The sequence below is a fragment of the Anoplopoma fimbria genome, chromosome 21 (genome assembly GCF_027596085.1).
Source record: "Anoplopoma fimbria isolate UVic2021 breed Golden Eagle Sablefish chromosome 21, Afim_UVic_2022, whole genome shotgun sequence".
NCBI classification, from domain to species: domain Eukaryota; kingdom Metazoa; phylum Chordata; class Actinopteri; order Perciformes; family Anoplopomatidae; genus Anoplopoma; species Anoplopoma fimbria.
In genome coordinates this window covers 2,388,081-2,414,933 of record NC_072469.1, presented here as the reverse complement: position 1 = coordinate 2,414,933, position 26,853 = coordinate 2,388,081, and the positions used below count along the sequence as shown (strand labels likewise).

Below are 26,853 nucleotides of genomic sequence, written 5' to 3'. Positions count from 1 at the left end.
CCTGCACTGTATTGATCATGTGTACCCCTTTAATTAATGCATGCAAATGATCAACAGTGATTTCCAGAACTTTGTCGTACAGATCCGTCGTCAATAAAGAGACTGAAACAGGAAGTGTTGCTGTACAAGGAGAGGACATTTATTTGTAGAGTTTTCCAACATCACAGATGTGTGTCACCAGATTGAGGTCGTCTTTTGACTGATTCCAGTGATTCAGACAAGGTGAAAACATACACTCACATGCATGTCGCACACCTGTGCACACACCTGCTCACACACACCCACACACCCACACACACACGCACGCACACTCGAAGGCTGGCAGCCGCACATACGTTCACAGTCTTGATACGTACAAAAATTGAAATACAAATACAAATAATACCACAATAAAAACATTGTATTTTTTTATTTTTAGAAATTCTTTATAGCTATGTTCTCTATTGTGTAGAAAGACAACTAAGCTTTAATAAGTGTTTGTTTTTTTGTCTTTCTCTAAAATGATCAGTAAGATATCATAACGAAAATTCTTACAGTATATATATTTTTTATTTTATTTTTTAATCTACGGTCTCCCACGCCGACCCTGCCTCCTGACCTTTTTTCACAGGGTGCTGATTAATGCTAACATCCTGCTCATGTAAAAGGCTTCAGCTGGCCTCAAAGCGGCATCGCTTGCACCTATCTCACCCTTTAAGATCAACGAATATGGAAAAGAAATATCAAGTAAAAGGTGAACAGCTTTCCTCTCTTGCAGCTGGATCACAATCCCACAAATGTTGTCGAACCGTCAAAAAAAAAAATAGAAAACTCCATCAGTAAGTGATGCTGGGCCCGTCCTTATAAGGTGCTCTGGGTGTGAGCATCAACAAAAAAAAGCCTAAAATATAGGTTCAATGTTAAACGTGTAATTATCCAGTGTACAATCTTAGCCCACATTCTAAGCTGATTCTTACAATTTCAAAAAATCTTTCACTTTACAGCTCAGTGTTGTGAGAAAAACAAAACAAAAAAACAGCCTCAGGACTTGAGTAGAAAGTTTGACTCTCAGCGTGCAGCTTTCTACAGTCCGACCAGCCCGTGTATTGCCTTTAAACTTACAATTCATAACAAGTGACGACAGGTAAAAGGTGTATGTCACCATGCAAAATGCACAACTAAAGAAAACAGTGATGACCAAACTTTTGTGTAAGTCTTCTTGCTCGTCACAAAAAAAAGAAACGGATAGATTTAAAGAAGCATGACAATAAAAAAAAGAAAAAGGAGACTGTTATTATTATTTTTTTTCTTCTTCAGTGTCCTCACCTGCTTTTGCGAAGTCCGTCTTTAACATCAAAGTGAGTATTTACACAGGTGCAGCGTACACAGAAAGAGGTGGAGAGAAACAAACAAAGGGCAGAAAAACGTTTCTGAAGCTTGGCTACTACTCTACGCCAAGTTCTTCTCGTGAGAAACGATGTGAAGATATTTTTTTTTTCTGTTATTGTGTTGCTGTTGCAGCAATTATACAATATCTACAACCTTCCTTTCTCCTCCCAGAAATACACCAGGACAAAGTTCCAACCGTGCAGCTTCCTCAACGACGGGTACAAAATGTCTAGTTTCCTCCTGTGACACTGCTTTTTATGTGGTATGTTTCAGCAGCAGTGCTCAGAATGAGTGTTCACACTGTGAGCAACACCGTCATCGAGTCCAATCACTTACTACAGATGGAGAGCAACGACCAGGGAAGCAACGCGCAGCTTTTCTGGGTTTCAATGGATTCTGATGTAATTTTTTGCTTCACGAAGAAAACATCCGACAAAGAAGACACCCTGAAAGGTTTTGCTACAAGATGTTAGTCTAGAACAGTGGATCTCAAATGGGGGTACATGTACTCCAGGGGGTATGTGAGATTTTTTTTTAATATATTTAAAATTAGCATCCATTCAAAAATCCTTTAAAAATTGTTCATAAACTGAATTCAATGCAACGATGCAATCTTCAGTGTTGATAGTTTAATAAATCAGTGTATTACATCTTTTTTTCAACCAAAAATGCTTTCAGCTGGTTAGGGGGTACTTGGCTGAAAAAATATTTCACAGGGGTACATCACTGAAAAAAGGTTGAGAACCACTGGTCTAGAAAACATCCATTGGAGTGGTTTAGATGAAAACGACAACATGATGTTTATAAGCTGAATTCCACATCTGGTCAGTGGCCTCACACATGATTTTCACCACGTTTTTCTCACGATTGTCGCCGAAAACAATCTGATATCACAGACAGCAAAGGAGACTTTACTTGACGTCTCCAAAACATCTGCTCAGCAGTTTCTTTTCGGGCTGATAAGCTAATTCTTGCTCGTCCACAGTAGTTCAACATTTTGGGGAGAGAAAAACAGGTCAGTGTAGACACAAAGGCCAAACTGGTAGAAAAAACTTAGCTTAGAAAAAGGACTGAGGAGGAGTGACGTAGAGACGCCGTATACGTCGACCTGTCAATCAGTGTGTAGCCCCGCCCTAAAGCATCCCCTGCTTTATGGTCTGTTTGACTCTAAATGGAGCATCATTTACTAAATGAACATCATGCTGTATTGAAGAAGACTTGAAACTAGAGATTGAGACCATAAACTCATGTTTACAATGTTTACTGAGGGAATAAATCAAGAGAGAAGTAGAGTCATTTTCTCATAGACTTCTATACAACCAGAGGAGTCGCCCCCTGGTGGACAGGAGAGAGAATGCAAGTTTTAAAACGCTTCCGCATCGGCTTCGCTCAACAGAACTGGAGGTTGCAGAAGTCGAACGACGTATGGTACTCGCAGTGTGAACACCCGGTAAGAACTCATGAATGTGCTACACAGAGAACTTCTCCCCATACAGTCAAATGGGGAAGTCGAAAAGGCTACTCGGCATGATGTCAGTGTCCTTTAAAAGTCCGGATCAAGACCCTCGAGAACAACCATCAGCCCAATCCAACTCCCACAGGGAAGGCGGAGGCAGTGATACCATCATCCATGAGGCCTGCAGCGCCCCCTACAGGTGGAGGGTTTCTCTACAAGGGGGGGGTAATCGTCCGTTCAGCAGCTTGTTGATTTCCTCCACAAACACACATACACACACATACAAATTGTCCTCCTTCTCTCCTGATGTCGCAGCGATGTTCAGAGTGAAGAAGAAGAGGAGGAGGGTTGCGGGTCGGAGGAGAAAGGTTACCAGTTCATCATGGAGCTTCTGTTGAGGGTCATGAAGAAGACTTGACTGCTGCCTCCAGAACGCACCGAGGCGAAGAAAACCTGCAGGAGAGGAGACGGACGGAGACGGACGGCGTTAACGCAGGAAGACCTGATAAGATGTGGTTTATTGATCGATCTATTGATTGTTAAATTTCACTTTTATCTACTGAGGAATTTGTAATATGTTGCTACTGAACACAAAATTAATTTCAGTATCATGAACATTTACTCTCTACAAAAATGTTTGTATCTTTTGTTTTGTATTTGGGTTTGGACTCCATATCTAACCCAGTCGAGGAAAGAATGTCAGAGTAAGTGAGGTAGCATTGTTACGTAACGGGCAGTTGTTATTTATTTACATTGTTGAATTCCTTTGCTAGTTAAAAGTCAAAATGTTATATAATGTTGTCCTTTTTTTCTAACCTTAACAAAGTGGTTTGGTTGCCTAAACCTTATCACTGTTTTCACAGCGTTGACCCCGTGGCATTCTGTGTTTCTGCACGCCTGATACGAGGTTGATAAGAAACATATTTTTGGTTCAGATAGGTCAACACCCAATATTTGTGGTTTGCAGAAACGTTCAATGCCTACATCTTTTCCTTTGGACTGGGTAGATATATAAGCAGGCAATATTAAAAAAGGACCCTGGAATGGCAGCTTTTTAAGAATCATCTGTTCTATCTTTTTTAATTTTGTAGCTTAGTTACAAAAGGAAAGTTTGATAAGATCAACATTTTAAGGTTCAGCCAAAATGGCGGATTTCCCTGAAGTTGTAAATGTTTTAAAGGGACAAACACAAATGTCCTCGGACTCACCTTGTCGTTCCTCTCCGACAGGAACTTCAGTCGCTGAGCTCGCTTGTGCATGAAAACTCCGTCGAGGTGTCCCGTCTCCACGGAGCGGATCTCAATGGCCTTCTCTCCCCAGCCCATGATCTGGTTGGAGTGGATGTAGGCTGCAGGGACAGTAGAGGACACACACACACACACACACACACACACACACACACACACACACACACACACACACACACACACACACACACACACACACACACACACACACACACACACACACACACACACACACACACACACACAGAGAGGGGGATTGGACAAGAGAAGACTCAGGAACCAGTCTCACACCCAAGCCAGTCACACATTGAGGCCTCCTCCGCCTCACCTCCGGGGAGATTATTGCAGCAGTTTCTGACTGATTTGAACCATCGCGACCTCTGAACTCTTTGTTTGGCGTTCGTCAGGACGGCGTGGACACGATGCTCGCTTGGTTCCCATTTGAAGTAGTCAATATTTGATCTAAATGAGATATGAGAGCACCGTCGACTGAACTTTGCACGTCGAAGCCCCAGTTTTAAATAAAGATTTTCGCATTTGCGGACTCGCTTTTCTTTTAGCTGCTTATGCATTAAAGTCCTGAACTTTTGATCTCAGCAGCAGGAAATGTTTGGCTTTCATTAGCAGCTTTTTAACACAGAAATGACAGCTTTGACAGCACGCAAAGGACCACAAGCGTTGAGCCAATTAGATTAGAAACTGGGCGTTGGAGGCCATCTTGTTTTTGCACTTTATGGCTTGAGAACACGGAAACAGACTAAAGTGAGCGATACCAAACCAGCGGAAAAAGGGTCCAGTTGGCATTTGTGTGCACATTCCTCTGTCAGAGAATTTAACTCCAGTGGAAGGTCTTTTTGTTTATCCCCCTCTTGCAACAGAGCTTAGTTTTTTGGGTGAGAAACTCATCGTCAAAGTGTTTTGGGATAAAACGACGATTGCAGCTTGTATGATTTGTCTGAGGGAGATGGGGTTTTGTGGGCCGGGCTTGGCTGTGAGAAACTCTGGTCTCTGATAGTAAAAAAAAAATTACACACACAACAAACATGTTAACAGGAGATGACGTCCACACGCAGGACACACAACCACCACCGGACGCCGTCGGCCAAAAACATACATGTTTAATCAATCAGGATATTTTACACACTGACATCGGAGAATCAAGAGAGTGACGACAACACAGAGAGGCTTTGATCGACTCGGATCATGAGATCCAAGATCCATCCTTGATGTGCTCGAGTTTCCTCTTTGACTGGGAGTGCTCATAAATAATAGATTCATTTAGATGCACTTTTAAATCTGATGAATCTCAAAATAAATATCTTGTAAGTTGTTTTAGAGCTCTTGCAATCAAGGATGAACGTGTTCTGAAATATTTGTATAGAACAAGAAGACAGCAGACAAACGACACACAAGCATTTCCCCCCAAAAAACAATATATTTAAAAATATATGTAGTATTTAAAAAGGTGTCCAAAGTGTTTTAAATGGTGGAGGTAATGCTCTGTGTGAGCTCATGCAGTAGATGGATGTTCATCACTTGACATTAAAGAAACATACGCTGAGTTTTTGGGTTGTAAATATTTGGTCAACTCACCTGTTAAAGTGATGAGAACATATTAAAATAAACTCTCCATGTGTCTCCAATCAGTGCTTCATGATAACACTTTGTTTCCACCCAGGTTTTTATTGTTACAATTTAAATCGTTATCCTTTATTGAACCTGTTTTTCTTGCAGCTGATTGTTAAAGTTGTCGCCATCTCACTTGCTTCACTTAAAACTTCCTATTTCTAAGTGCAATAAAGTGAAATTTATCTTATTATATTTTTTGTTAGTTTTATGGTTTACCTATTTATTATACCTTTTCTGTTAGATTACTTATTTATTATACTTTTGCTTTGTTTTTTTACTGATTACTCATGTTGCACTTTCCCCTTTGCTGTTGTAATACTGCAAATGTACCAATGCACTAATAAAATATAATCTTATTTTATCTTATCTTCACCTTATGTGTGTCTTAATTTGCACATAACAAACGAATACAGTATGTTGGACTTAACACTTAATTTTAGTTTTTTTCTATGTGACTTTTGCACACTTTTGCCATTTCATGATATATGTTTTAGTTAATTGTTGGAATACCATTTAAATGTCGAGCTGTTTAAAAGCATGACACATAAAATAAGGTAGCTTGAACTGTCCTCTGGCTTTATTTGTCTAATACTTTGGTATTTCGATTTATCAGTTTCCTTATAATGAGCATCATAGTGCTAAAAAGGCGCTAGCGTGGTTGTTGACAGTCTTCAACACCCACATTAAGGGAGGTTTAACAAAAAAGTGATAAAGGTAAAACATGATTATTGGCTGTTTAATTTAAATGTTTTAACTCTACAATAACGACCTTAGTATTTGCATTATAAATAACTATAACTATAATAATATCTCTTGATAATATTTCCCCTCAAGCAGGTTCTTATTTCACAAAAGTGTTAGCATGAAGCAACAGCGCTATCGGTTTCACATGGATGATTTTGACTCCGACTGCATGTTTTCATCACGTCACCAAATAAAGTTGAACATTGCATCAGTTCAACCTCCCAAAAAAACACCTGTTGTGCTGCTGTGAGCGTTTTAATGAGACAAGGTGAGGCTACAGTCTGGGCTTCTCGTTTTAAAAAAAGGTGTGACTGAAAGCAGAAGGCAGGAGGAGAGAGAGGAGTGTTGCTTTGAACGGAGGAGGTGTGGTGGAGAGTAGTGAGGGTGAAAAAAGATGATCTGCTGACACCGCTTAGAGAGGTCAGAGGTCAGGGGGGAGTCAGGGGAGAAGCGAGCTGATTGGTTGACGTACCGACGGAGGTGGGCATCTCGCCCCACTGCAGCACCACGTCTTTGGTGATGCGTCCGTAGGTGTTGACGTAGACGCCCTCGTCCTCGTAGCACAGCAGCATCTCCATGCCGTCCGTCTTGGGCAGCACCACGATGGCGTGCGGGGTCACCTGACCCTGAATCTGCCGGGGCGACACACGGGAGGGGGTTGGAGGGGGGGATGGGGGATTAGGAGCTGCCGTGAGCCTACAGGTGGGTGGGGGCGGTGGTGGTGGTGGGGGTGGGTGTCTGGACCGCCCTCCCTCCCCTCCGCCTCCACCCCCCACCCTAACCCCCCGTCCCCACCCTGAGAGAAGAAGAAACTGCTGCAACAATAGAGTCTCCCGCTCCTCAGCCACGCAATCGCCATGGAAACAGACATGAGCACAGCGTGATGCAAGACCGCCAGAAGCAATGTGAGGCGGTTACCGTGGTTACCGTCTCCTCCCCCCCCCCGTACATCTCTTACTGTAACCAGACCAGGTTTAGAGGAGGACCCTGATTCAACCAATACAACACTCATTCATTCATTAAGGCAGTTAAGGCATTCATTAATTTATTGACTCACTAATTAATTAATTAATTTATTCACTCATTCATTCATTAAGGCAGCTACACCTTAATTCAATCACTCTCTCATTCATTCATTTATTTATTGACTCACTAATGAACTCATTCTCACAACTTTATCTTACAATCACTCAAATAAAACATCGATTAAATGCAACTAATGTTAAACAAAAGTGTAAAAAAAAATGTTCTGATGATGTTAAACATAGCAGGACACACACACACACACACACACACACACACACACACACACACACACACACACACACACACACACACACACACACACACACACACACACACACACACACACACACACACACACGGAGACTAACATGTGAGGGGATGTAGATGTCGTAGGGGTTTCCGGAGTCCACATCGATGACGTGGAAGCCGACACTGGAGCCGTAGATGACCTTTAACCTCTGCCCCTCCTCCACAGTGAGGTCGACCAGCTGGGGGCGATGCTGCAGGTCGGTGAACGACTGAGGAGTAAAGAAAGAGTGATTAATTAATTAATTAAAGACATTAAAGTTAAATCCATAAAGGAAATCAACACACACTGACACCACAAAAAAAAGTTAAAAAAAGTAGCAAAAATATACAGTCAAATCTACAAAGAGAAAATAGAGGTTGACATTAATATAAATAATTAGAATATTATATATATTATATAATTTATTGTAAATATTTTACAGCTATACAACTGAATAACAAAGTGTCAACATTTTCTACAGATGTATGATAAAGGTACAACCCACCGTTTTAACAATTCCCAACCTATTTGCAGTAGTTAAAGAATATTAAAATTCTATATTTAAGTAAAAACAACATCATTTAAAAACACATTGGGACAGGTAAAAGTACTCCCTTCAAAGTGTATTTACTAACATATGTAAAAGTAAAGTAGTATTATCACCCAAATGTACTTAAAAGAAAAAAGGACTCATTATTGAGGCACAATGCAAAAACTAAAAGTGTTTTTTGTTCATTATTGAGTCCTAAAATTCTAATTCTCTTTGTGTAGTTTGATCATTTCAACGTGTTAACAATGCAAATCAACTTCTTTTAAGGATTTTGCTAAATCAAGTGTCATTTTTCTTGATTCGTATTTAAATAAATCCATTTTTTTTCGTTGGATGACTTGATTTATTTTCATGTTTTTTTTAAGGCCCCCTTTTGTAAAAAGAAACCTGTATCTCAGTGAGTCCGTGTGGTGGATAAATAAACATCACGCTGCTCATCTACTTCTGTCTTGTTAGCTCACATGTTCTCAAAAACAAAAGGGGTCGTTTATCCACTTTTAACAATCTTTTTGAACGCCTCCTGTCGCCTCCTCACCTTGAAGGCCATAAACTTGTGGTACGGTTTAGGCGCCCAGGCGTAGATCTCCACGGCGTTCTTTAGAGCAATCACCAAAAATTTGATCCTCTCGTACTTCACTGCAGAAAGAGAGCAGAGCAGCAGAAAAAACAATCAGATTTGTCAAAATATGCAGTTGAAAAAAACACATATTTATCATTGTTGCTTTGTAAACTTAACATTTGTGAATAAAATATGAATAAATGTGTAGGCAACCAATTAATAAAAATATATAGAGAAGAAATCAACCTTAATTTAAACCCCCAGAAGTCTTAATCTTATAATTTAATAACTTGAACTTTCTGTCCCCACATTGGAGGTGAGTCCCCACAAAGCAGGCGATTTTACAGGTTTACGTCCTCATAAACCACATAAACAAGTTTTTTCCGTACCGACTTTGTAGTGCACGCAGCCCTCCAGCTCCCCTACAGTGATCCAACCCTGTTTCTTCTCCACCTCGGGGTCGTTGTGTAATATCCTGTTCCTCAGCCAGGACAGGTAGTAAACACGCAGCTTGTTCTTCTTCCCTGTTGAGAATGAAAAGAAAATAACAATATTAAATCCGTAAATGTGCTCAGGTATTTTACATTTCAGGCGTTGATGCCACCTCGTCAAATGACACAAAGAGAAAAGTGTCAAAAATAGAAACATCTCCGTCATGTGCAACGTCTTGTTTTGTTTCCTTTTTGTACTCCGAGCCATGGGGGAGCACATTAAAAGTTAAAATAAGAACTGTAACCAAGGGAAACAGGAAGCACCGACAATCAAAGAACGAGAAATGCTCAAAGAGGGGATCAACAAAGACGGCTGAGGGAAAACTGACGGTTGAAGACTTCAACCGCCTTAGTAAAAAAAACGTTGATGCTAAAATGTTCTTATTTTGTCAGAAACAAAACAGAAAAAAATGTATTCAAACATCAAATTCACTGCCAAAGTATGGGGTACCTTTTACATGCTGACAATTGGCAGTTTCATTTTATGTATTCAGATCCTTTACTTAAGAAAAAATACTCATATTACACTGTGAAAATACTCTACTACAAGTAGTTTTTCCTCTGAGATGTAGTGGAGTAAAAAGTACAATATGTACCTCTGAGATGTAATTAAGTTAAAAGTACAATATGTACTTTTGAGATGTACTGGAGCAAAAAGTACAATATTTACATCTGAGATGCAGAAGTTTAAAGTTGCATAAAATGTAAACAATCAAGTATAAGCACCTCAAATTAAGTACAGTACTTGATGTACTTGACACCGACCTGAGATGGTGACGAGGACGTTGAGTCCCTCCAGGACGTCCATCTGCTGGAAGCGCCGCCGGTTGATCAGGTTGTAAACTTTTCCCTGACCGCTTCGATCCAGCAGCATCAGACCGTTCTCCGTCCCCACCAGCAGATTCACTCCTGCACAAAAACACATGTTTATTTTTTTACTGCATGTATAAGTACACACTGATAGTATATTTGTTGAGAAGGTGTTTGTAGTCTCACCCCAGAGAGCCGCACAGAGGATCTCAGAGTTGAAGCGTTTCTTGTATTTGCGGATCTCCGGCGTGTCGCTGTGCGGTCTGATGTTGGTCGGGTTCACGTTGACCACGGAGATCTTGCGGGCCTCGTTGAGTCTCGCCTGCTCCTGCTCGTGCTCGTGCTTCATCAGCTCGTCAGCAAACAGCCCTGCAGAATAACACAAATAATAATTGTCCTAACAAAGTACTCATAGTGACAAGAGTGCATTTAGCATTACCTAATTTCTGTGGCACTTGAATGCACCACGACGGCTGAGAGATGAGTGTTAAATGGTTGAAATAGACGTTTTTAATTGTATTTATTTGAAGACATTTTGCAAGTTAAAGTTACTACGAGGAACTTTAATTTAGTGCTGATTTTGGCGCCCCCTGTGGACAACAGTGGTAGTGTTTATGAGCACCAGAATCCATTTAGAAAACCTCTAGTTTTACTGCAGCAGGGTCTGACAGTCTGCCCCACTCAGTCCTGGTTCTGGTTCTCCTGTGCCTTCTTTCCCTCCAGTATATAAAGTATAAGGTTGCATAAAATGTAAATACTCAAGTAAAGTATAAGTAACTTGAATTTGTACCACAGAATTGATGTATTTAGTTACATTTCACCACTGCTTTCAGGAAGCATAGCAACCTGTGATGTACACCAGGACGTTGAGTCCATCCAGGAGGTTTCATATTTAATTTATAAAAAATAATAAAACAATAAATATAAAAAATAAATACAAATAAAAAAATATATAATAATATAAAATAATAATAATAGTTTTTCAAAACTCTTTGCCAAAGGGTAGATATTTTTGATTTCTCTTCTGTAGAGAAAATCTGAGAAATAAACCTTATTTTGTGCAGCAAACTCAGATGTATACCATTTAATTTAAAATAATAATAATATCCATAATATAAATATGAATAATAATTATTAATACTGCTTAATGATGTATAAATAATAATTATAAATATTATTATTATAATACTTTTTCACAACTCTTTGCCCCAGAGTGCATGTTTTTAAATAGTAGTTCAGTCAAAGAGTCATTTTGCTTTCTATTCTGTAGAGAAAACCACATTTTGTGCAGGAGAATGTTGTTTTTCTTTCGATAATTGTCTCAAAAGGCCTTATTATTCATCCCACCTGAGGCTGATATGTTGTCATCGTCGTCGGTCGGGGAGGTCCCGTACACCCTCGGATCTACGAAGGGTGTGAAGGAAGACTTGGAGCCTCCGCTGCTTCCCATCCCGTACTGCAGATCACAGAAAACACAGATCACAGTCAGACGCATGTTTGTCTGGTGGTTTCGTTAGTTTTTGGGGGAAGAAACAGGTCACTGTTGAAATAAAGGAAACACGGTGTGTTCAGGGAAGTCTGTCACGCAGAGATTCGACAACTTTCTGTCTCTTTCCTTTTTGACTTCATTCCACTTTCATCACTGCACCAACGCTTTTTACTTCAACTCTCAGCGTTTCTTTTATTTTTGACAGCTACGTGCGTCATTTGATCAGAAGCTGTAAAACTGAGAGAGGGAAGGGGGGGGGGATAAACGAGCGGAGCGAGGCGAGGTGAAGGAAGGAATCCATGTTTGTTCCATCGTTGGGGAAAAACACTGGAGGCCAAAGCTGATTAGAAATAAACAGGGCAGGAAATTAAAGGTGCCACATGTTGTCATTTTTAATTCTCATGCTTAGAGTTCCTAAAATCCCTGTTGCTCTGTGATGCAGGTGAGGCAGGTAGGGGGTGACGGGGGGGCAGGTGACAGGGTGCTGGTCTGTTAGGATCAGGTGTGCAAAGGGGAGTTGGGGGCGGGGTTTCGGGTGGGGGGGCAGGCAGTTGGATGCCGCTCCACCTACTTGGGCCCCAGAGGCGTCGCCCGGGAGGCCAGGGGGGAGGCGCTTTGCTGCAGCAAATCGGGGAGATTGGCGTTGCCGGCGAACAGACTGGCGTTGCCGGGGAAACCGTTGCTGGCGGCGGAGCTCCGCCTCCGTCCGCCGTGCTTCTGGAAAGAGAGAGAGAGGGGGGCGGGCTACTGTGCAGCGAGGCTTTGATTGACAGGTCAGGTGATGGAGGGATAAAGTCGATATTTTTGGTATTTTGGGCTTCTGATGTTTGTGTTTTCCCTGTTTGGGTGGAAAAGCTTCTTACACAAAGGTTGAGGACACTAAAACCTCCCACTAAGAGTCTGGAAACAACAGGACACGATATATTCTATGACTAGAAGGGCACTCAGAGAACGCAAACCTCCAGCCCCATGATTGGGATCTACTCCAGTACATTTTCAGTAACTCTGCTGACAGTCAAACAAACCAAACCTAAAACTTGTGTGTAAGAATATTGAACACATGAATGCACACAGAGTTGAGATGATTATTCTGTCAATGATAGAAATGGAATCGGCAAGAAAATGTGCAAAAATGTAAAACTTCACTGCTTTTCTTAATCTTTTAGGCCAGTAAACAAAATGAATGAATGAATAAATTGTAATATTCATTAGTTGCAGAAATCTATATTAAATACATTAATTAAACTGAATCATGGAAAAGTCTGTTTCTTTCAATATTTGCATTTATTTGTTTTTTTACTTTCATTATTCTATTCTACTTTATTTTTATTATATGTATATATGTGTGTGCATATAATAATAATTAATCCTTTATTAGTCCCACAATGGGGAAATTACAATTGTGTATATATATATATATATATATATATATATATATATATATATATAATTTATTATATAATTAATTTGTTCCTTACTCTTATTAATATCCTTTCTTTTGTACGTGTGTATGTTTGCATGTATATATATATATATATATATATATATATATATTTAGATATGTATTCACTACCACTGTCAAATTATTATTACTATTATTATTGCTATTATTTTATATTGTGCCAGGGACTGTTCAAAAAAATAAATTAAAACCGACTCACTGGCACTTAAAAATAGACTAAATATATTTAATAACAGATATTGTAACGTATCCCAAATAATTCAACTGAAAAAAACAGATCCGCTGACGTCCAGCCAGAAGTTCAACCAAACAGTTAGCTGAAAGTCCAGAACCTTTAACTGAACAGACAAAAACATAAACAAAGAAAACGCCACGTAGAGAGTGTCGATTGTCAGTTTGTGCTGAGTCAGAGAGGCCACAGTCCTGGGGTCAAAGGTCAGAGCGGACTCACCTCACGCATCATCAGGGTGCCGTCCTGGGAGCTGTTTCCGTACATGTTGTCATGGCCGTCGTTGTGGCCTCCCATCATGCCGAAGGGCTCGTTGGCACCTTGACTCGCTGCTGGCCTGAAAGAGAGAAGTCAACGTTTGTACCCCATTTTCCTTCAAATGTGATTCTCTGCTGTTTATCCAACATTTTGATTGATGTGTCTTGTTACATAAAAAAAAAAGGTTGTTGTCATTCTTTTAAGTAATCGAAAAGCATATTTTCTTCAAGCCATCCCGAGAATTACACCGTTTATCACAGCCAGAAGCTGTAAAAATAGTCATTATCGTCAGATTTTCATCTCTCCGACAGTCTTTGAACACATCATGTGTGACAAATGCTTCTGTCTGGGAAGAAAAATGTATCAAAAGGAAGCTAAAATTGTAATATTCTATCAAAAACATTTTATTCTACATGTCTCATTTAAGATCCCGCCCTGAATAAACTGTTTCCTTTAACCAGATTCTGTAAAAAACATTAAATTCTGCGCTCTTTAGAGCAACTAGGAAGCCATGATTGATTATCCTGAGACCAACAGTCATGTGACAAAAAATATGTTAAACTTTGACTGAACTGCAGGCTGCTGAACACAGAGCAGAGAGGAGAGGAGAGGCTGTAAATCTACATAGCATGATAGAGCTGCTCTTTTTTCTAACAGTGGATAAATAGATTCAAGTTTTTTCAAATTTTCGTAATAAATAAATAATTCAATAAATTAATCTTGTGTTTTTTTCTTTTTTTTTTTATCATTTATTGATTTCTGGTCCAGTCAGAGAGACTACAAATGACACAAAGACAAAGTATTTAAAAGAACCTAAAAGAGTCGGGGCTTGAGAGCAAACATTTGGGCTTCAACATTTGTGTTTGTTAATTGTTAGGATTGAGTATCTTTTGTTTCTCTGTTGTATTTTGTGAGTCAGTAACAAAGAAAAAAACAGACAACTATGACCTCAAAGTCTCAAGCTTTGTACTAATGAATGTTATTAGAACACATTAGTGTCCCTGACAAAGTAACCACTGGGTGCATGTGTTAGTGTGTGGGAAGCCAGTTGGGGATCCCTTCCTAGGAAACAGGAAACACTACTACTCACATGATGCGTGGTATGTCGCTGACGGCCACCGTCCCGTCATTAGCTCCGCCCTCTCCCTCCTCGTCCTCGCTGCTGTGGGAGTCCTCGCTGGACGACGAGTAGTCGGTCACTTTGACCGGCGGGCGGCTCGTCTCCTCGCCCTGACGGAGCTCTCGAAGCTCTTTGGCCAGAGCCGTCAGGTCCTGGAGGACGGAGGAGACCACGGGAGAGTCAGGACAAGAGAGATCTCTGCTTAATGATGCTTTTTAAATGTTTGTGATGTTTACTTTCATGCAATAAATACAAGTGTGACTGCTTTTACTCAGTTTTACAATCTGTTCTTAAACATCTGTCTAATAACTACCCAATACTGTGACTTTAACAATAACTTCCTGCATGCACTATATCATATCATCATATATTATTATTTTTATCTATTCTATCTTGTCTATACAACCGTTTATTCATTTACCCGCTTCTGTAGACCACAGAATTATATTTTACAATAAGGTTTATTATATATTTTATTTAATTATATTTAATGCATATTAGATATTTAATTCCATTCTATATAATACATGTTTTTATTTAAATAAATTAGATTTCATATATATTATATATTTCATTTCATTCTTTTTCATGTATATTAAGCAATTTATTTAATTATATTTCATACATATTATATATTTAATTTTATATATATTATATATTTAATTCATTCTATTTTATATATATGATATATTTTAATTAATTCTATTGTATACATATTATATCACTTTTTTCATTCTATTTTATATATTTAACCTATTTTAATGAATTCTATTTAATAAAAAATATTGATTCCACAAGACAAAAGAAGAAAATCTACTTTAGAAGCTGTCTAGCCATGTTTTGAAAATAGAAAACCCTTTTAAGGTCTTAAATTGATCTCATTTGGTCTCTTTTTTAGTCTTTAAATAGTCTTTATAAGACGAGTAAATAAATAAATGAAACAACGTTTATAGTGTTTTTTGGAGTATTTGTCAAAATGAGCAAAATCAACAGAATAAAATAAAATAAAAATCTAATAGACCAGAAATACATTTTCAATGCAGTTACAGTAGAGCTGCCTGTTTTTAAATTAACGTTTGGTTGGAAAAATAATATTCATCAAAGATTAAAAACAGCCGAAGGGTCAACATGAAGTGTTTCCATTTGCTTGAAGCTAAATGCAACTAATTTGGCTCCAATCTGTGAAGTGATTTACAGACCATCAGCAGAAACATGAGCATGTGTTGTTAACCAGTTGGAAACCAGTTTAACGGTGTTTTCACTTCTGCTGGTTCTTTTGTTTTTTTTACCCTAAAATAATTCCAGTATTAGAAAATATGCAGCTTAAAAACAATAAAAAACAAGCAGGAGAGACAAATAAAAAAGTTTTTTTTACTATTTGTGGCACAAGTACAAGGGGGGGGGGTGCATCATGCCTTAGTGCAGTACGGCCAGGGGTCAAAGTTTTCAGAAATTCAGCCTCTGTGACATCAGCAGCAAAATGGGGGGTATGCATGTGAGAGGTTAGGAAACAGGAAGTGGAGGGGGGGGGGGGGGGTTATCTTACCAACTCCTCCTGATGAGAGAGAGAGGGGAGATAAAATGGGAGAGAGAGGAAGAGAGAAAGTGTGAATGTAAATGAACCAATGAGAGCAGAGATGTCCTCAACTGATAACAGGAAGTGGATGAGATGATCATCCGTCAATCATCAGTTTACAACTTCAGGAATTAATGGAAAGGGGAGTGCGAGGGAGACGGAGGAGGGAGAGAGAGAGAGAGGGGGGGGGGGTGAAGGAGGAGAAATGTCACTGACCTCGTCTACAGCTTTCTTATAGCTCTGAAGGAGGAGGATGAGAGGAGGGATGGAGGACAGGATGAGAGGATGAGAGGAAGGGAGAGGAGGAGAGAGGAGGGGAGAGGAAGAGAGAGAAGGAGAGGAGGAGAGAGGAAGGAGGAAGGGAGAGGAAGAGAGGAAGAGAGTGGAAGAGAGAGGAGGAGAGAGGAAGAGGAGGAGAGAGGAAGAGATGGGAGTAGAGAGGAAGAGGAGAGAGGAAGAGAGAGGAAGGAGGAAGAAGAGAGAGAGAGGAGGGAAGAGGAGCAAGAGAGAGGAGGAGAGAGAGAGAGAGAGGAGAAGGAAGAGAGAGAAGGAGAAGAGAGAGAGAGAGGAGGGAAGAGGAGCAAGAGAGAGGAGGAGAGGATGAAGTGAGAGGAGGAGAGAGGAAGATAAAGGAAGAGAGGAAGAGAGAGGATGAGAGGAAGAGAGAGAGAAGAGAGAGAAGAGAGGAGAGGAAGAGGAAGAGAGAGGATGAGGTGAGTGAACATGAACAGTACCGTGGTTAGTTCAGAGAGGAGTGTTTGTTTGTTTACGTTTTCTTCAACATCCTCTTATGTTTATTTAGTCAAACATTTAATCTGTCAGAGGCATGTGTGTGTGTGTGTGTGTGTGTGTGTGTGTGTGTGTGTGTGTGTGTGTGTGTGTGTGTTGTGTGTGTGTGTGTGTGTGTGTGTGTGTGTGTGTGTGTGTGTGTGTGTGTGTGTGTGTGTGTGTGTGTGTGTGTGTGTGTGTGTTGTGTGTACTCACTGCAGGCCTGCTGGGTCGTGTCAGCTCTCTGCCGTCATCTTTGGTCTCGTGGGAAGAAATTATCGAGCCTTCGGTCGTCTTAGCGGCTGAATTACCTGATAACACACAAGCACACACACACACACACACACACACACACACACACACACACACACACACACACACACACAATTAAACATTAAGAAGATTTTGAAAGTGAAAAACGTCTCCTAAAATATCCTCACTTTAAAAAAAAATTGGGGGAAATTTGAGAAAATTTGTGAGCACAATCGGGACATTTATGGAAATTTTTAAATTTCAGGTAGTTGATATTTTAATATATATGACATTTTCAGAAAGTGAGGATATTGTTTTCAAAATGAGGACATTTTTGGGAAAATAAGAACATTTTAAGAAACTGAGAACATTTTGAGAAAGTGGGGACATTTTTGGAAAAATTGGGACATATTTCGAAAGTTAGGAATTTTTATAGGAAGTAAGGACATTATTTGGATAATGGGGACATTCTAGACTTTTTAAAAAGTGACGATAATATTTGGATAGTAGGAAATGTTCCTTCTTAAAAGTGGAGACATCTTAGAGAACGTCAGGATAACTTTGTAAACGTTTTGATGACTTCTATCTTGTTCTTCTATCCCTTTTTATTCACCAAATAAACATAAAGTTGTGGTGAGGATCTCTGGAGGCTTTTTATGAATGAAGGTCCTCACAAGTACAGAAGTGAAAACGTGTGTGTGTGTGTGTGTGTGTGTGTGTGTGTGTGTGTGTGTGTGTGTGTGTGTGTGTGTGTGTGTGTGTGTGTGTGTGTGTGTGTGTGTGTGTGTGTACCTCGTTCGTTGGAGCCTCCCTGGGAGCTCGGGTTGCTGGAGCTGGAGGAGCTGCCGCTGCTCGCCCTCTTCAGGGGCGTCTCAATGGAAAAGTCGGTCCTCCGCAGGTCGGGGTTGCTGCGGCAACACAAACACCTTCCTCATTCATCCGGTCAACGGATACAAACGGGGGTGAAATCATAACACCTGGGTTTCCACAGAGCTCTGTGTGTTTATGTGTGTGTGTGTGTGTGTGTGTGTGTGCGCACCTGGCCCGTATGAGGTGAGCTCCAGCTCGAGGTCCGAGGCCCGGTCCGTTTCCGGGGGAGTGTTTCCTGACCAAAGCGGGAGAGATGGAGGTCGTCCTCTGAGGAACCTGGAGAACACACAGCAGAACCCGTCGGGGTCAGAACCTCACACATGTTCTTTAATATCAAGACTCTCAGACACAGATTTTGTCAGAGAGAACTTCCTGTTTGACAACATCAGAACTACAAAAAAAGGATTAGTTTCTAGTTGTTGTGACTTTAAATGAATTAAATAAAAATGCATATTCCTCTTTGGGGGTCTGAAGTTTGAGAACAACTTTCCTTCAACTCTGTAGAATTTTGTTAATATACATTTCAAAGACAAAACTTATTTTTTAGTAGAATAAAAAACATATTTAAGAAGATAGAATCTTTTTTACAATTAACACTTGGAGTGATCAAAGCTTTTTCAACGGGCAACTAAATATGAAAAACTATGAAAATAACAAATATGAGGTAAATATGAAATAACAATAGATTGTTATTTCATATTTACCTCTTTAATTAAGATTTCATTAAACCAAACCAAATAATGAACCAAAACAGATCTTGGGAAGTTAATAATGATAATAATTATTAAACAAAATTTAAATAAATCTGATTTGAATTGAAATAAACACTATTAATGAGCTTGTTTTACAATATAAATATTAAAAAAATATTTTTTCAATATCGGTTTTCATCAGAAGTTTATCCTATGTTTTTTTGGGGTCGATTATTAAAATGTAATTTCACTTTATTGCAGTTGGCGGAGATAAAAAAACGAATAAATTCTGTTCTTAAAATAAAAAAAACAACATATCAATAGAGACAGAAAGTAAAAACTGAAAACAGTCAAGAAAAAAGGATTTAGACAAAGAAAACACAAACAAACACACACACACGGGCAAAAACACCAAGCTGGCGGCATGCAGAGACCTTCGGGGGCATGTCGTCGTCCTGCCGTAACCACGAGCTACGGTCCAGCTTGTCGAGGGGGCGCCAGGCGGGAGAGGGGCGGGGAGGAGGGGTGTCGGAGGTGGGGTCGGAGTTCTGCCGGGGCATGGGAGGCCGGGAGGGGGAGGGCGACGCCGAGGAGGAGGAGGACACGCCGTGGGGGTCGTACAGAGACTGGGAGCCCGACAGACCGTGACTCTTCACCTGCACCAGGTGAGCCATCTGAACACACACACACACACACACGAGCAGGAAACAGGAAACAGGCAGGGGGTGAGGAGGAAGAGCAGGAGCAAGATGCGTTCAGGTTCACACCATGTGATCGAGATGAAGCAGGAGGAAGAGCGATGAATGAGGAGAGAAAAAGAGAAAGAGGAGGTGAGAAGAAGAAGAAGAACCACATGCCTGCAGGGTGCGTTCACAGCCAGTCATGTTCAAAAACTGTTCTGTTCCTCTAACAACCATGAAAACACAACGACTCAGTTCTCCACAGGCGGCAACTTCCGGTTTTGCAGAGTAAAGTCAATGTGGAAGTGTCTTAAAGCTGCATTCTCTCTCCTGTCCACCAGGGGGCGACTCCTCTGGTTGTATAGAAGTCTATGAGAAAATGACTCTACTTCTCTCTTGATTTATTCCCTCAGTAAACATTGTAAACATGAGTTTATGGTCTCAATCTCTAGTTTCAAGTCTTCTTCAATACAGCATGATGTTCATTTAGTAAATGATGCTCCATTTAGAGTCAAACAGACCATAAAGCAGGGTATGCTTTAGGGCGGGGCTACACAGTGATTGACAGGTCTCTACGTCACTCCTCTGTATTCTAAATATGGTAACTTCTGTTTCTCGTTTGCAAAAAAACAACAACATGGTGACGGCCGTAATTAAAGATGGCGACGCCCAAACTGCCGACCATGAGGCTTCAAACGGCAGTCCACAAACCAATGAGTGAAGTCACTTTGACTAGGTCCACTTCTTATATACAGACTATGAATCTCTTTTTTGTTGCTATGGCTGTATAGTGTCACTGATCAGTACTGAAAGACTCTATTATAGATGCTCTTAAGACACTTTAACTCAATCACTAGGGGCACAAACTGAAGACGGCCCTCCACTGCCACAAGCTAAGCTTCACTTTCAGTTTAGAAGCAGCAAATAGAGCTGCATCATCTGCAAAGAAGCAGACCTGCAATAATAAAAACCCGGATTATGGCCCTAAAAATCAGAAGCAGAATCAGCTCCCTCTTAAACACAACATTGCTGTTTTTCATCCCAGCTGCTTCACTATCGGGTCCGTAGAGGCGAACAGAGCAACATCATCTGCAAAGAAGTAGACCTGCAATCCTAAAAATCACCACTACAAGACTCTGTTTTAAGATTATATCCTTAAAAATCAGAAGCAGAATCAACTCCCTCTTCACCAGCACATTCCCGTACGGTATTCCCATCACTGCTGCCACGGCAACAATCCACCTGTGGATCTCCCAACCTGAACTTTGACTCCTCAAGTGTGGCGGTCACGATCTAAAAACTACTTCAACATTTCTACTTTCACACAGAGACCAACAAAACCAAACTCCAAGTGTGATCGCATACTGAGGGATGTAAGTTTGTGTCGCATGCTAACACACACAAACAAACACTTAAACCCAAACACACACATATAGGGTCTTAGGACACACACCTGTGGTTCGACGGAGCGGTGCATCGGCGGGGTCCGGGCCTGCTGGATGCCGCCGCTGCTGAAGGACTCGGAGCGCGGCGGCAGCGACGGGTCCGAGATCCGGTTGGAGACTTTGTGCTGCAATGCAGGAGAAGTCTGTCTGTTCATCTTATAATGCTCCTCCACCTGACACACACACACACACACACAAACAAACACACACAAGACCAGTCACTCACAGCATGCAGTGAGGTGTGTGTAAAAAGGTTTGATTCCATTTATTACAATCTGCTTTTGGTTTTTAATGAATGGGTTCGATTTCTGTGAAAAGGCACCAGTTTATCCAGATGTGTAAAAGAAAGATTTAGTTCCTTGTTGCAAATGTTATTCTTTACTTCTGGATAAGATAAGAGTTGCAGAAATAAAGACGTTTTAAAATCTAAAAGCTGTGATTTGAATAATGTATGGACGAAATGTTTTCTGTATATAATATTTTAAGACTATTTGAAATTGAATTTATCTCACCCTGCTTTTTATGGCTGAAATGACAAGAAAGTTAGGTAAAAATAACACAAGTCAACATGTTTTGTAGACTTGATAACTTTAGCTAAATTCCGTAATTTGTTTAGTCAATCAATGCTTTCCAGGTCAATGTCCAGAATTATTTGTAAGTTTTTTTGGTTTTAGTATTATTATTATTATTTTTTTTTTCCTTCGTATTATTATTATTATGATAATTTTTCTTATTATAATCATTTTTGTTAAGAACACTGATGAAATATACGGCCTTTACTGTGTGAAATAGAGCTTCTGATCTTTTTTATTTTCATGATTTAGAAGAAATGGTCTTAGGTAAATGTCCCAGGTAAAGTATACCATCTCCATTTTCAATCACTGCAGATAAAACTTATCTGCAATGATTATAATAAATTTGGCAACAAAAAAAAACGTATTTTCTGACCAATTTTTTCCCCGAGTTTGAATGAAGACACCTGACTGGATGAATATTTTGTTCTTGCCTTGTTCAAACTGCAGTTAAATATTCTGCAGCTGGAGAGGAAAGATATTAACCATTACTTTTAACTAAAAAGACAGAGTCAAAGGAAAAGCCACCTTTCAATTAGACTGCTCCTTACAGAGTCTCAATAGTTGGTCCTTTTGTAGGAAAGGTCTCCATGGTTACATGTGTTAAAGCTGCTGAGTGAGAGGTTCACACAGTCATTACTGCAGCCAGTAATTTACAAAAGGCTGAGCTTCAGTATCGTTCCTCTTTGGCTACGATCCTCTCCTGTTTTTAGAGAGGAACATTGTGTCTCGGAATATTTCCTCCTCCTCTGAAGCTCAGAGGGAAATCCCCTGGAGGCTGAGATGAGGGTAGACCTATCTGTACAGAGTGTTTCCATGTGTCGGCGTCCAGGGACGGAGACTGATATAGCTGCAGCTGCCCTACATCCGTCCAGCAGCCGCCACCAGAGGGCAGGCCTGGGGATCTGCCCTAAATGTGTGTGTGCTCACTGGGGAGGCTCGTTCACGTGTGACCGAGTGTTTTTTAGATCTTGATTTATGGTGAACTATTAGCAGAAATGTTCCCTATATTCAGAACCATGATTTAAATTAATATCTAATCACCTGATATTAAGAATCGTTGTGTTTTCATTCATTTAGGATAAGCCCTTTATATCTACATAGGGAGCGGGTACATTTGACCAGGGTCCTCCATGTCATTTTTTAAAAATATATATTTCATTCACTTATTTTGTTATTTTCAAATAGATTTTTTTAAATTACATGTTATTATTATAATTATTTCAATTCTCATTTATTTTATATAATTTGTTTTTAATTATCACTTATTTATTTTATTTAAGTTGAATTTTTTTATTAAATATTATGTTATTTGAATGATCACTTATTTATTTTTTTAAGTTGAAAAAGCGTATTCAATGTTATATTTGTTTTAATTCTCTCTTATTATATTTAAGTTTCATTTTTTAAACATTTTATTTTGATTTTAATTCTGACTTATTTAATCATATTTAAATTGAAATTATTTATTAAATTGTATTGTAATTCTCAATCATTTTATTGATTTATTTACATTGCTATAATTTTATAGTAAATCTAAATAAAAGCAATAAACACATAAAAAAATAAAAGAAACAATTGAAAAAACAACCTGTAATTTAAAAGGGACAGTGTGTAAGATTTAGCGACATCTAGCCGAAAACACTTTAAACACTAAAGAAAATCTACTTATTAATATTATATTCAATTTCCGCCATTGTATCCTCCTAAAAGCTAAACACTGGCCCTTGAATCCTGATCAGTAAGGGAACATAAACAAAACCTGTAATATAAAGCAGATGTTAGTTTGAGCTGTTGAAGTTAGTTCCTGTGAGATAAATTATCTCATCACACCACAACATGCAACCAACTGATGCTTTTAATATTTAGAGGAAGCCCAGAACAAGAAAATATTCTCAACTCTTCAAGAAAATGACCGTTATTGCTCATGTTATATCATAATTATGGTAATAAGACCACCAGACTGACAAAGAAAATGAGGAGGAATCACCCAGAGTGTGTCAGTAAACCTGTAAAATGGAAAGTGAAGGTTAAACACGGACACGATTCAGAGAAGATTAAACATTATCATGCAGAGGAGGAATCATGACAAAGGATTAAAAGAGAAGAACAACAATTATGTGGTTATTTAATTTCAAGGGGAAAAAAATCAGCATTTAGGATCCTAAAAGAAAGAAAATTCTGTCTGTGAAAATGTATTTATATATTAATATTTCATATTAACAGCTGTCGACAAATATTTCATGATTACATTTGACTGCGAAATTATTCAAATTTCTGCGATGAATCTTTTATGTTTCAGCTGATTCAAGTGGTTTCAAGGGATGTTAGCAGGATGCAAAAAAACTAATAAATAAAGGTGCTCACTTAAAGGTACACTGTGGATTCTTTATTTTGCTTCTGTCTCATTAATTACTATTTTACACATTCTCGGTAACGTGCATACGAACACGGTAATTCACCATCGAGGCAAGAAAAGCGTGCTAACATTGTCATGCTGGCGTTAGCATTTAGCTCAACGAATGCTACTGTGCAGCCTCACAGAGCCGCTGGCGTTGCTGTAGATTCAACCTTCAATACGAGACCTCTAAAATGATTCAGGACTATGAGACAAGAGGCGGGAGTAAAGCTGAGTTTATACTCGGAGTATAACAAATATTTCACTGATAAAAGCACTATTTACATTTAGGGGAATATACAAAGAAGGACAATTAGTTTTTTGATGCTTTAGAAACAGGAGGTCTTAAAAATCTACTTTTGAGTAAATATTTTGCAGCCACATCAAATTGTTTTTCCGGATATTTAACCTTCCTTTCTAAATAATGCTTTTAATATTTGACTTTTTTCTTTACAGGGCTTGTACAGAGGCAATAAAATAGTCCTTGAATATCAGATATGAGTTAACAGGTAATTACAATCCCTCCTCATCATTATGGAGGTTGTTTTATGGCTTTTTGCTGGTTACACCTACAGTCTATGGGCATTTATCTGATATGACACTCGTCTTTTTAATTCTTCACAGTTAATTTTGTTTATTTGCGCTCTGGCGTTTGGGAGAATAATACAGAGAGTATAAACACCTCCGTTCATGCTCGGAGCTCCCGAAACAAAGCTTTAGTCTCAGTTATGGAAGCACTGACGGCACCAATCAAAAGAGGAAGTTAATCAAAAGATCCCTGTGAGAAACAGCGAGATGAAAGGGTTCATATTATCATTTCTTCCAGGAAGAAGTTAGTGCATGTGAGTCCACCTGGTTAGAGAGATAAAAATGTGATTAAGGAGGGAATCACTCCAGCAGCCGGGGGTTAGTAAGTCAGCCCGCACAGATCAAAGAGTAGAGGGAGTAAAGAGTCCGTCCGTCCTCCCACTGACCCGGCGGGCGGGGCTCCGTCCTCTGGAGCCGGGCCTCCTGTCGGGGCTCCTGTCGGGCACACAGGTGACGCGGATGTGAGGCACGTTCATGCGACTGCTAGAAGGACTGACATGGGCCGGGTAGGAGGGGGGGCGGCGGCGGCGAGGTTTGTAACCGGGGAGCAAGAGGAGGTTGCTGAGGTTGACGTCTCGCGTCTCCCTGAAGGAGTGGTATTTCTTGGGCGGGATGCGAGGCGAGTTGCTCTGAGCTCGACGCATCACCTGGAGAGCAAGGTGAGTGTTTACAAGACAGCAGGGGAATGAAGCATGCACACACTGTGGGGACGGGAAGATGGGCGTTAATGAGGCCTTGAGGTGATGCAACAGGACTCCCATGGCGGCCATATTGGAGGTTCAAAGATCAGCTGACAACATTTATCAATAAAAAAACAAAACAGGGCATAATTCACCCCCGTCTGTTTTATGTCTAATGAGACTGGTCAAATAATGGGTTCTTAACAAAATATCTGCTTAGCTAACCTTTTTTTAACATTAAGTTTCACAATTATGTTTTTTGCATTCATTATTACAATAGTATGGAGGACGAAATCTGACAAAATCTTTTTTTATAAAAAAATGAATAAACCATTAACATTAACCAAAAATAATAATCACATAGGCATTAATTAACTGATAAATTGTGTAATTTATTGATATATCTGTTTAATTTGCATTTTTATTTATTTACTTTTGTATTTATTTTCAGCAACTTTAACATGTATTTATTTTTTACGTATTACATTTTTGGGGGAATTAAATTAGTGTATTTATTTTGTAATTTATTTTGTAACTATGCATTATTTTTTCGCATAATTTATGTCAGATTTTGGCATGTTTCATCCTCCATACATTTATGTCACAGAAATAAGACAGATTTTTATTAAACAGTTAAGTTTACTTTGCCAGTGTTTAATAAAATGTATTATGTCTTGAAAATCATCTACATAAAGACCTTCGAGACTCATGAAATTAAATTCCACATCTGTATCAGATAAAACCTACAAGAGTCATTTCACAGTACATTAATTATCGTCCCGTTGCTGCACCTAAAAAAAAAGTAAACCAGAAAGCGGTTAAAAGACGAGATGGAATCCTCTGCAGGTAAAGTACAGACGACACCTGGAGGGCAGAGAACTGAAACAAAGACAAACAAACACTCTGTTCAACCAGCCGCTAACTCACACCTAGTCATCTGGTGTGTTTGTCCCAGTGTGTTATTAGGAGCTGCTGCTGTGCACCCACAAAATAACATGCTGACAGAGTTGATCATGAGCTTGTTTGGGCGTCTCCTCCACCACAAAATATAAACACGGAACAAATCAAATCACAGTGGTTCAGCAACAAAGAAAAATGTTATTTATATAAACCGTTGACAGCATGCAGTCTCATTTATTATCCAAACATTAAACAATAACACTTTCTCTTCCAAAATCTTTAAAAAAAAGTGCATTCATTAGGTTTCTTATGATATATAAGTATTTTTTACTTGTTTAAAAATGTAAAATGTGTTTAAAAGACTATTATGCCCATTTGTATTTACATACATTCTTTAAAACCCACTTTTTTTAGTTTTTTATCCAAATCTGTTTTATAAATAAGGCTTTAATTTACATATTAATAATAAAAAACAACAATATGTATAACAATTTCTAATTTTGGTCCATAAATGAGTATTAAATCTGAATTATTTCTTAGAATAAGCAGTGCAGTGACTTTATTCACTAATATTGAATATTCTATATTGAATATTCTTGAAAATTGTTCTTGAATATAATCTCCATGCTGGAAACTATATATTTCAGTAACTTCCTGAAACAAACTGCTAAAGTTTCATAACTTTTTTTGTGTATTGAACTGTGA

At 39.2% G+C, this 26,853-nt stretch overlaps 1 protein-coding gene across 6 annotated transcripts in view; it reads right to left on the bottom strand.

Moving 5' to 3' along the window:
• Positions 1–123: 123 nt before the first annotated feature.
• The window catches only part of tnikb (TRAF2 and NCK interacting kinase b), a 54,104-nt gene continuing 27,374 nt past the window's right edge, over positions 124–26,853 (bottom strand). For 3 of the 6 annotated variants that reach the window (XM_054623040.1, XM_054623042.1, XM_054623043.1), the window contains 16 exons: positions 21,019–21,183; positions 18,363–18,469; positions 18,116–18,231; positions 17,288–17,382; positions 16,520–16,543; positions 14,698–14,879; positions 13,572–13,686; positions 11,517–11,625; positions 10,356–10,538; positions 10,125–10,268; positions 9,258–9,392; positions 8,845–8,945; positions 7,839–7,988; positions 6,917–7,076; positions 4,033–4,172; positions 124–3,277 (listed from right to left, as the gene is read on the bottom strand). In XM_054623040.1, the coding sequence (XP_054479015.1) occupies positions 3,194–3,277; positions 4,033–4,172; positions 6,917–7,076; positions 7,839–7,988; positions 8,845–8,945; positions 9,258–9,392; positions 10,125–10,268; positions 10,356–10,538; positions 11,517–11,625; positions 13,572–13,686; positions 14,698–14,879; positions 16,520–16,543; positions 17,288–17,382; positions 18,116–18,231; positions 18,363–18,469; positions 21,019–21,183 (2,010 nt within the window). In that variant the 3' untranslated portion in view covers positions 124–3,193. Of the gene's footprint in view, positions 3,278–4,032; positions 4,173–6,916; positions 7,077–7,838; positions 7,989–8,844; positions 8,946–9,257; positions 9,393–10,124; positions 10,269–10,355; positions 10,539–11,516; positions 11,626–13,571; positions 13,687–14,697; positions 14,880–16,519; positions 16,544–17,287; positions 17,383–18,115; positions 18,232–18,362; positions 18,470–21,018; positions 21,184–24,954; positions 25,216–26,853 lie in introns of all 6 variants that reach the window. The other 3 variants (XM_054623041.1, XM_054623045.1, XM_054623044.1) reach the window with 2 other exon arrangements.